The sequence below is a fragment of the Malus domestica genome, chromosome 10, assembly GCF_042453785.1.
Source record: "Malus domestica chromosome 10, GDT2T_hap1".
Classification (NCBI taxonomy): domain Eukaryota; kingdom Viridiplantae; phylum Streptophyta; class Magnoliopsida; order Rosales; family Rosaceae; genus Malus; species Malus domestica.
In genome coordinates, this window is record NC_091670.1 from 41,726,913 (window position 1) to 41,737,881 (window position 10,969).

The following is a 10,969-nucleotide window of genomic DNA, read 5'->3' on the forward strand; positions in this document are numbered from 1 at the left end:
AGACTGAGTGTTGCTAAACCAGCTAATTATATGCCAAATCAGCCTAACATGTTTAATAATGTACTAATATGCAATGCATGTTTTGGATATACAACGAATCTAGAGGATTACGTTAGGATCTCCATGACTGAACAAAAACCCTAAAAAGTGGCCTCTAGGTGAGCAACACATTCCCGTTTTAGATCTTGGTGCATAATTTACAGACCAAAAGAAGCAACCAGAATGAATAAACGTGCTTCCAACACAACAAAAGTTCTACATGTTTAATGTATTAGAACAGCTAAGCCACAGCAGCATATGATTGCAAGATGATACGCTACAATTCAAGTAGTTGAGAATAAACTATTACATGAAAATTAATAATTTTAGAAGGAAATTGTTATTAGCACTTGAAAAATCTCATTCTACACTACTTATAAGGTTTTTTTTTTTTTTTTTAATCATAAAAAGTTTGGAGTGCTAAATGAGATGTTTAGAGTACCAATAACAATTTCTTTTTAAAACCATATATTAATTAAGAGGCCTAATTAATTACAATGCTGAAAATGATTTTTCACCAGTTAGAAAATATAATATTGTTGGAATTATCCATGTCGAACAGTTGGCACCAACGGCTAAAAGCTGCTTGTTATATATATATTAGATTCATATGTCATACGTAATCTGTATCTATTTTTTTTATAGAAATAATGTTCTTGGTGCTTGACTTATTTTACCTATAATCTATTAATCTATTAGCAAAAAGAAATGGAAGGAATTAGTGTGAGTTTGTAATTAAACATCTCTTCTTCAATTGTGCACTGAATTTGTGAAGTACTTAAGCTAATGAAAGATTTGGCGTAAAACTGACCACAATGACGTTCTAAGATTTCTATAACCAATCACACTTAATGAGTAATGAATAAGATTTGGTTGTTAGTGATATTATTGTTGTGCACTGAATTTGTAATCAGAAATAAAAGGCAGAGCTCAGACCAGCTGGCTGAAAAAATTAGTGAAAGCTGGATTGTAAATTGTATTAAATAAATGTCTAAGCATGGAAGGATTCAATTTGGACAATGTGTTAACCTGTTGCTGTCTTAAAATTATATATATTGGAACCTTGGGGTAATCCATTGAATTGATAGTTAGGTGCAAAAATAGAAAAATGATACGTCCTCTTTACCATGTTTGCTGAACTACTAAAACTGAAAAACATCCTGCAACGTATGTAATTAATTAGTTTATGAAAAAATGCCTGTAGTGTAACCCTCTACCAAATGTTAATATATTAGTGAAAAATGCTATAAAAATCAAATTATAGAAAGAAAAACGCTTACCTATCAATGGTTAATGCTCGATGTAATAATAGTTGGGTTCGATGATTCTTTCTTGAAAACGGTGATGAGGTTTAGGCTATGTAAGGAAATTATCTTGAAGGACTTGTTTGTGAAGAGCCTAAATTAGATAGACTATCGTGTATGGGAGAAATTTATATGTAATTGTGGAGCTAAAGTGGCGATATTCTAAATCTATCATATGTTGTCATGTGTTTTAATTTGGTCATATAACGTAATTGATTTGTGATACCGCTGCCTTAACGTTCCAATTTCATGCACCTCGTGCATGAAAGCACGCCTTAACTCAAAGGTGATTTTGTCCAAAAAAAAAAAAAAAGGGACTTCCCTTCCCCTCTTAATCTACATTGGTTTAAGACTAAAATATATAAACAGAGTCTTAATAGCCAAGGTAGACTGCTTTGGAAGCCAGTCTTGTCATAGAGACTGCACAAATACAGCCTCTCTCTCTCTCTCTGTATCAGATTTTAGCCCGCAATTTAAGTATATCTTGCATTATTTGAAGGATAGCTAGCCGCTTGCATTTTTCAGAGAGCTTCTGAAAGAAAGTAAGTAAACGAGCACCACCCAATTTCTTTTGTATTGTCTTCCACTCTCTTCATCTTAGTTTTGTCCCGTATTTCACACCCGTCGTTTTTTGAGGTTTTCATTTTTGTCCACCCTCTCTCTTTCTCATCTCTCTCTCTCTACACATTTGCAGATAAATCCCATTACACCATTATTTCTCGTTTTTTTCCCCATTTTTTGGGTATATCCTTCCATTGATTTTCATTTGTTTAATCGGCTTCAAACAGTAGATTGTTTCCGGGTTTTTGTTATTGCGCCAAAAGATCTTCATTCCAAAGGGTTTTTTTATGCATGTTTTGATATCCATAAGAGGTTGGTGTAAAAAGATGGAGCTTGAAAATTGGCTACTTTGGTTGGATATGGAGGAGAAGTTGGTTTTCTTCTAAACAATCAACCTCTCAAAGTAGGTTTTTTTTCTTTTCTTTTTACTTCAAAAAATGTATCAAATATCTTATAAAATCCATGGTCAGATACTAGTCTTCATTGACAGGGAAAAAAAAGGGTTCCCAAATCACATGCAGTAAACCTTATTGGATACTGCTCTTACCCTTTTTCTCTTTTGAAATTATTTTATGCAAAATCTCATCTTTCTGAGTACATATTTACTTTGTTGCAGGCAACAGGATCCATCTCTTCCAATCTTTAGCTTTGTTGTGTGCATTCTTAAAGTGGCTGCTGTTTCATTTGGGGCTTGTAATTTCCACCATGGCAAAGATCTTGAAATACTTCTCACAAATGTTTGGTGCGTAATTATCTCTCGCTTTCTCTAATGTATCAAATCAATTCTCCTTGTCAATATTGGTTAGACCAGTTGGCAACGCTAGTGTGCCACTTGCATCTTAATTCGAATCCCCTACCATGTAGATTAAAGTATGTAATTAACCAAAATATTTTTCCTGTAAGAAAAATAATAATTATGCCTAATTTTGATAATTTGAGGCTAATTAAGCTGTAAAATTGGTTTTGTTGTTGCAGTTGTGAAGGAGCGTGAAATGAAAATTGGGCTCCCAACGGATGTGAAACATGTCGCACATATTGGGTGGGACGGGCCGTCTGAAAGCGCACCTAGCTGGGTACGTGTTTACTTTCTAGTCTACCTGCAAAATAATTTTTTTTTTCTCTCTTGTTCTATATTATGCGAAAAGATTCAAACTTAGATGCAAATAGTATCGTACAACCTAGCTACCTGTCTTAAACAACATATACATCTCTCTCCTGTTATTGATTTGTCTTATCGTGTCTCCCATGTTTTGATTATACTACAAACCTACCAACCAAATCATGTGCTTCTTTTCTTAATGCTCTCATAATTCTCTTATTGAGTTAATTATTTTTAATCAAGCAGATGAACGAATTTAAAAACGGACCCGATTTTTCAACGAGCTCCCTTGGTCGTAATGCCAGTGATCGAATGGGGTCCACTAATCCCATGGCGTATTCTCCTTGGTCCTCTCAAGGTATGCTTTTGATCACCACTATATAGCAGTTTCAGCATTTCGTGTTTTCAATGACATGACTGTGTAGTATGGATAACAACCTATGATTAGAATGCCACTGTGACAGTACCTTAAACAAGCTTGATATTGTTTGATTGACTTGAGATATTGTTGTATTTAACGTTCGATTATAGGTAAATTTCTCTCGTACGTATGATTAGGCTTGAATGCATACTAGGCAAAATAATGCAGAGCTGATGGCTGGGACCTGGGTGTCATATGAATAATTTAAAGGCTCTGTCAATATGTTCCATTAAACTATGCCTCCTATCATGTGTAGTTGTGCGAGAGACAAGTGTTTTTTCACGGTGTCAATTGTCTTAGGAGAAATGTAATTAATGTCTGTTTTAGTTTAATGTTAATGAGATTTATGAGGTGTGCAAAAGCTTTCAAGATTCTTTGCCCCAACTGCAAGATTTTTGGATCTTCTGTCACGGGACACCACACACTTTCCTACCTAGAGGAATATGATAGCTTGGGATGGCCCTTTAGAAAAAGCTCTAGCTTAGTCTTGGTAATTAATGGTGGTCCACAGGGTTGCTAAATTTGAGATTTTTGTACCACTATTTTACTTTCATTTGGTTGAGAATTTTTCTTTTGGATTTGGCCATCAGTTCAAGACATTTTTTTTATTACGGAGATGAAAACACACTGTTTCGACCAACTTGATTGCGTTCAAGTTGTTTCAAGACCTAAAAAATAGGTTTGCTTGAACATTACTATCGCAGTCATTATGTCATTGGTCTTAGATTGATATAGCAATATTACATGCAGATAATGGATTTATTATCTTGTACTATTCAGACATAGTTTTAGCTTAACGTAGTGGATTAACTTTCAATTTTAGCAATTCAAATAATTGTTGTATCTTTGTTGTGGTATGTTGCTTTCACCAATTTATTTCACACAGATATAATAATAACAAAATGTGCCTAATATATACATGCAAAATAATTTACCTACAATGATTGTCAAACAAATATAAGAAATGGAACAGATGATGGTGAGACAAGTATAAAGTGGATACTTTTGTAATTTACCTACTGAATAAATGAATGTTGATTGATTGCAAACAACACATAATAATAACAAATGTGCCTAGTATATGTAATAATACATGCAAAATTATTTACCTACAAAATCAAAGGATGTTTTTAGCCAATTGATTCAAAGTTAATTAATTACCTTTATTCTACTTAAAAATATAGGTAATTTATTTTACACAGATATAATAACAACAAAATGTGAATAACGTATACATGCAAAATAATTTACCTACAATGATTGTCAAACAAAAAAAAAATGGAACAGATGATGGTAAGACAAGTATAAAGTAGATACTTTTGTAATAATAAAGCACTTATTTGCTATAATTATGGTGGTAATTAAATTCATCAACATAATTAGAGTGTTGTGGCACAATTGTAAATATTTTAAAAATAATAGGTATTTATTTGTTTACATGGCAATTTATTTCAAATTTGGGTTTTATTTGGATGTTTAAAACGAGATGGGTTTTTGTCAAGGAAATAAGTGTTGCATGGACTTATACCTAAAGAACCCTTTATTTTATATTGTGCCACTTAATTTGCATGATTGAATCACTTTGAAGACACTTTAACCTCTCTTATTCTTTTTGTTTCTTTAATTTTTTTTTTGTGACAGATTTTGATCAATCCATAACCCAACAACCGTCATCTGGCCCGTGCAGAGATCTTCCTCCGACTGAACTTCCTAACGTGCCCAAGAAACCAAAGCGAAAAAAGGTCAAATCTTCGTCAAGCTCGGGGGGAAGATCTTCACGAGGATCAAAGTAGAATGCGGTTGCGTACACCCAAATGGAGGCAATACAGAACCTGCCAACATAGAAAGAGTGCAAGATTATGAGTTTGATCAATCAGAAGTTAAAAGGCACTGTCAATGTGCATAGCAACGATTTTGGATGCTCGTATGTTCTGCTTACTCTACCATGTTCACAAGATTGTGAAGGAATTAAGTTCTTAAAAATTGGACATAGCTTATGTGAATTTTAGAAATGCATGCATGATGCAAAACTAAGTGGTGGGAGAAATTTTTTGGAACAAAGATGTGAATGTGGATGATCATTGTGGCAAAGGGCGACGACCAGTTTAGGAAGACAAGAGTTTTTTTCTTTTTGCTTTTTAGTTTAATTTGTAATAAGCGTGCAAGTGAGGTTTTAGTTGTGCTGGTGCACGATAGTGGGTTTTCCTATTGGTTTTGGGATTTAGTTTTGTGAAATTTACATATTTTAAACCCATCGTGTTGCCGACTTTGTGAGAATCCCGGATGGGAAAAGGGGTATCCGTAGTGGGATTGAATTTGTATAGGATCATGATTTCACAGAGAAATCCAAAGAAAAAGGAAACAACAGAAGTAAAGAAAAATTGAATCCTAACACATGTTGGTTATACTGCAATAATACCCTTTTCTGGTTAGGATGTATGAAACCGTAATCCTTTTTACAAACTAAATACCCTTTTTGATTTCCACCAAGGAAAAGGATTTTTAATTTTCCATAAACTACTAAGGCAAGAAAACACTATAAAAACGGGTTGAGTCCCAAACTCTCACTATATATTCAGTAGTAGTACTCAGAGAACTAAATACTCTCGATTATCTTCTTCTCCTACCTCCAAGCACAACAAAACTTGAAGATGTCTATGCCTAAACGAAACCTTAATCCTGAAGCACCACCTTTTCAACTTCACATCCCACCCTTCAATAATTTGTCCCAAACGCGCCATGGACAAACTTTTACTTATCACCCAATACCCCAAAACAATTACTCTGTCAATTACCATGCATCGAATATGCAAGAACTCGGTGGTGGCTATTGGAATCAACCAATTAGCGTTTACAACATTCATATGCAATGTGGTGTTGGACTTGAATCTACGTTTTTCTTAGGGCCTCAATATTATTATGGTCCTCAAGCTCCAATGATCATGGCTGATGATCAAAGCCTTCCAGCCAGAATATCGAATTTGAGGAAGAATATTATACAACAAATAGAGTACTATTTTAGCAACGAAAATTTGACAAAGGACCGCTACCTAATTTCGTTGATGGATGACAAGGGATGGGTGCCAATATCAGCAGTTGCCGACTTCAAAAGGCTTAAGAGAATGTGCAGTGACATACCCTTTATTCTTGAGTCGTTGCTTGGTTCAACTAGCGTAGAAGTGCAAGGTAATAAGATACGACGGCGTAATGAGTGGTCGAAGTGGATTCCAGCCTCCGCAAACTCTGTGTCAACGTATTCTTTGGTTGCATAATCGTTGATTAGTTTTGTCACTCACAATAAGGTTTTACGAATTAATACTTCAGGGTCTAGGGTTTGAACTTAACCAGTTGAGTGGAACGACATGATGATATTAGGGTTTCGGCTCAATATGGGTTTTTGCCATTAGGCTCTATGTATTTTGTTTTATGACCAGAATAAAATAAGACTTAAAAAGGCTACAAATTTGCTGTGTTTCATCATCTACAAATTTACTGTATTTAATACAAGTACTATATATATATATATATATATATATATATATATATATATAGATTCAATTGCACAAATCTACTACAGTTTACAAACATTAAGCACCGTATTTAACTGAAAAATAGGCATGAACGAATGTGAACATAAACAACAATTTTTTTAGTGTAATGCGATCCACACCCATTTTTTCTTCTTACCCACCCCATTCAATTTTCGGCTGTCAGATTAAATTAATTGAAGAATATATAGCAAAAAATTAACAAGAGTGTGAGAAGTAAAAATAGATATATGAATAACACTATGATTTTTTAATGATCCGTTAGATATTTTGTCTAGGTTTCCAATTATATATTAAAATGTCAAAGAAATTCAAATTAGTACGAATTAATAAAAGTGACCAACATGAACATGAAACATCTATTACATTTTGATCTCTCACCAAAGTAATGTCATTGACAATTCTCCTTTTGAGCCAAAAAGAATCCAGGATATATTTGTCATTCAGTTATTTAGAGAGTTTATAAAGTTCAAATGACCGTTAATCGTTACCTTGCCATATACAGCGGGAGCTCAAGGGAGGAGGTTTCATCTGACTTATTCTCCACAAATTCATCACTCACTCACTTCCCAATTCTCAATTTTTTTGAGTTCATCGTTCGGCACTCATTTCTCAATTCTTTCCCTCTGACTCCACAATTTGAAACAATTTAGCAAAATCCAAGTTAACAAGTTTCATCCAGCAAATCAAGTCCTCCAAAAAGCTACCTAATTAGAAATTAACCAGTTCAATCGTATTCTTCCTAACTATCAAACGGATGTCGCATTATACTTCCGAGTAATTGTGAATAAAAGTGATGTAAAAAAAAAAATCCCGATGGATTCCAGACGCTTTTGTTGTAGGGTTACCGTTTGATGTGTTATGCTTGTTACGCTGCGTAAAAAGACATGACAAGGGCTTGGTGGATTGCCGCACTCATGTTTGCCTTTGGATTTTCTTTGGCCGTAGCCCAAGATTATGGCGATGATCAGCAACAGCAACCTGCTGCACCACCCCCATCACAAGAAGATTGTGACGGGATTTACCTAAGCTATAACTTCCTTTCCCGGCGAAGAATCTACCCTTTCCTCAAGAATGCTGAGAAACAAGCATGGGCCTTCAATGCGACTGCAACCATAGTCAACACGGGCACGTACGAACTCAAAGGCTGGAAGATGTACGTTGGGTTTCAACACAAAGAGATTCTAGTTGGTGCAGGTGGTGCCGTTTTGATGGACGGTGATGATTTCCCGGCTGATGTTGGAAATGGGACTACCCTCTCTGGAGCAGGACAGGCAGATTTGAAAACCGCCATTGGCACTGGTGGAGATTACACCAAAATTCAAGCCAACATTCAAATCAGTGGCACTATGTTTGGTGTCAAGCCCCCAGGGAACCCAATGCCTAAAACAATTCGACTTGTTAACGATGGATACAAGTGCCCTGCACCAACCAATCGTAGTAAGTACTACTCATTCATCCCGCTGATTCTTACCTGAATGTGTCATCCAGATTTACAGTCTAGCAACAGAATTTCTCGTCATTCATTTATATACTCTTGCGATTCTAATTTGTGAGTTCTTTTCTCGTCTTGATTTGGTGATGGCCATACAGAGACGACAATGTACGTTTGTTGCGTTAGGAATCCTAAATATAAGTCCATTGTTACGAAAACCAAGTTCTTGCCTCGACAAAAGGGTGATCTCACAATTGCATATGATGTCATTCAAGCCTATGAGAATAATTATCTTGCTCAGGTGACAATGGAGAACAAGAGCCCTTTGGGACGTTTGGACCATTGGAACTTAACTTGGGAATGGATGAGAGGGGAATTTATATATTCCATGAAAGGTGCTTATCCGCGTTCGATTGACTATTTAAATTGCATATATGGTGCTGCCGGACAATACTATCAACAGATGGATTTCTCCAAGGTCTTGAATTGCAAAAAAAATCCAGTCATCGGAGACCTACCTCGTGAGAAAGCAAACGATACTCAAGTTGGGAAAATACCTAATTGCTGCAGAAATGGTAGTATTTTGCCTGCTATAATGGATCAAAGCAAAACCAAGGCTGCTTTTCAAATGCAGGTGTTCAAAGTACCTCCTGATTTGAATCGAACGGCTCTGTATCCTCCTGAAAAATTCAAAGTGGAGGGGGTGCTTAATCCGGAATACAAATGTAGGCAGCCTATTAGGGTGGACCCTGCTCAGTTTCCAGACCCAAGTGGGATTCAGTCTACAAGCTTAGCTATTGCAAGCTGGCAAATAATTTGCAACATCACAAGGGCCAAAACTAGGAAACCCAAGTGTTGTGTTTCATTCTCTGCTTATTACAATGAGTCTGTGATACCCTGCAGAACATGTGCTTGTGGTTGTACCGACACGAAAAAATGCAACCCGAAAGCCCCTGCAATTCTTCTCCCTCCGGAAACTCTTCTCGTCCCATTCGAAAATAGGACGAAGAAGGCCATAGCTTGGGCAAGCATAAAGCACCATCACGTGCCCAAGCCACTGCCTTGTGGGAACAATTGTCCAGTTAGTGTAAATTGGCATGTCTTATCAGATTACAAGGATGGATGGACAGCTAGAATGACACTATTCAATTGGGCTAACATGAATTTTGAAGATTGGTTTGCTGCAGTGCAACTCAAGAAAGCTTCTCCCGGTTACGAAAATGCATATTCTTTCAATGGGACCAAACTTCCGATGTTGGAGGACATCATCTTCCTCCAAGGCTTAAGGGGCTTGACTTTTTTGGTGGCGGAGACAAATGGATCGAGCCCGAAAGCTCCTAGGGTGCCTGGAAAGCAACAGTCTGTTATTTCTTTTAAGAAGAAGCGGACACCAGACATAGAAGTAGCTAAACGTGATGGGTTTCCTTCAAGAGTGTTTTTCAATGGGGAAGAATGTTCACTTCCCACTCAACTTCCAGTATCACATGGAAATTCGCATCATGGAAATTTGGTAGTTGTGATATTCCTTTCAATTTTGACTTTTCTTATGTGATGAATTAACTTCGGTTTTGCATTATCATGTTCTTCCTACATTTATCATGCCCTAGCTAGGATACAATTGATTTAGTTAGGGCAGAAGCCTAGAGTACTACCTTGTATATTACAAATTTCTTTCAAATGTTTTTGTAGTAGTAGTACTAGAAGAAAAAAAGGTCCAGTTATGAAATACTCTTCTTCAATTCCTTTGCTATACTGGACTTGGACTGTGTAACATCCCACATCGTTTAGGGTAGTGGATCATGTAAGCCTTATATGTATATTCTGATCTCTTCCTAGCACGAGGCTTTTTGGGAGCTCACTGGCTTTGGGTTCCATCGGAACTCCGAAGTTAAGCGAGTTCGCGCGAGAGCAATCCCATGATGAGTGATCCACTGGGAAGTTCTCGTGTGATTGTGACATCCCACATCATCCAGGGGAGTGGATCCTGTAAGCCTTATATGTATATTCCCACCTCTTCCTAGCACGAAGCCTTTTAGGAGCTCACTGGCTTCGGGTTTCATCAAAACTCCGAAGTTAAATGGATCTTGTAAGCCTTATATGTATATTCCCATATCTTTCTAGCACGAGGCCTTTTGGGAGCTCACTGGCTTCAGTCCCATGATGGGTGACCTACTGGGAAGTTCTCATCTGAGTTTCTAGAAACAAAACCGTGAGGGCATGGTTGAGGTCCAAAGTGGACAATATCGTGTTACGGTGGAGTCGAACCCGAAATGTGATGGGAACCTGGACCAAGATGTGACAAACTGTCTACCGAATAATCTCAATACATATAACGCAAAATGATTCTACATGTTGAAGTTGGAGTGAAATTAGATGTTGCACGTCTTACCATACTGACCATTTTGTCTTAATTTCTCATTAATGAACAAAAATGTAGTTACTAATTGATGCCTCGTATCTCTTGAAAAAGGGCTTTGTACCACATTTCATCATGAAAAATGATTTTCTCACTGAAATTGTCACTTCATGCGTTCCTTTCGTTTCCTTTTAGCTTTTCGATTG

At 36.5% G+C, this 10,969-nt stretch overlaps 2 protein-coding genes across 3 annotated transcripts; both read left to right on the forward strand.

The window, feature by feature from the left end:
- Positions 1 to 1,744: 1,744 nt before the first annotated feature.
- LOC103412583 (CRIB domain-containing protein RIC10-like) lies at positions 1,745 to 5,816 on the forward strand. Of its 2 annotated transcripts, none has more exons than XM_029087579.2 (5): positions 1,745 to 1,885; positions 2,521 to 2,646; positions 2,880 to 2,977; positions 3,250 to 3,361; positions 5,066 to 5,816. In XM_029087579.2, the coding sequence occupies exons 2-5, from the start codon at positions 2,610 to 2,612 to the stop codon at positions 5,215 to 5,217; spliced, it is 399 nt and encodes a 132-aa protein (XP_028943412.1). In that variant the 5' UTR covers positions 1,745 to 1,885; positions 2,521 to 2,609; the 3' UTR covers positions 5,218 to 5,816. The 2 variants fall into 2 exon arrangements, with proteins under 2 accessions (XP_028943412.1, XP_028943411.1); XM_029087578.2 differs by having other exon boundaries at positions 1,863 to 2,307.
- A 1,909-nt stretch (positions 5,817 to 7,725) lies between these two features.
- On the forward strand, positions 7,726 to 9,983 carry LOC103446684 (COBRA-like protein 10). The gene is made up of 2 exons (XM_008385813.3): positions 7,726 to 8,412; positions 8,566 to 9,983. Exons 1-2 carry the CDS (start codon positions 7,860 to 7,862, stop codon positions 9,957 to 9,959), a joined length of 1,947 nt encoding a protein of 648 aa, XP_008384035.2. The 5' UTR covers positions 7,726 to 7,859; the 3' UTR covers positions 9,960 to 9,983.
- The last annotated feature ends 986 nt before the right edge of the window (positions 9,984 to 10,969 follow it).

Excerpts from the sequence above, each read along its gene's own strand:
- LOC103446684 (XM_008385813.3), top strand. The coding sequence starts at position 7,860 with ATGACAAGGGCTTGGTGGATTGCCGCACTCATGTTTGCCTTTGGATTT. Across the intron at positions 8,413-8,565 it reads CCCTGCACCAACCAATCGTA|AGACGACAATGTACGTTTGT; the intron begins GTAAGTACTACT and ends ATGGCCATACAG.
- LOC103412583 (XM_029087579.2), top strand. The coding sequence starts at position 2,610 with ATGGCAAAGATCTTGAAATACTTCTCACAAATGTTTG. Across the intron at positions 2,978-3,249 it reads CTGAAAGCGCACCTAGCTGG|ATGAACGAATTTAAAAACGG; the intron begins GTACGTGTTTAC and ends TTAATCAAGCAG. Across the intron at positions 3,362-5,065 it reads TTCTCCTTGGTCCTCTCAAG|ATTTTGATCAATCCATAACC; the intron begins GTATGCTTTTGA and ends TTTTTGTGACAG.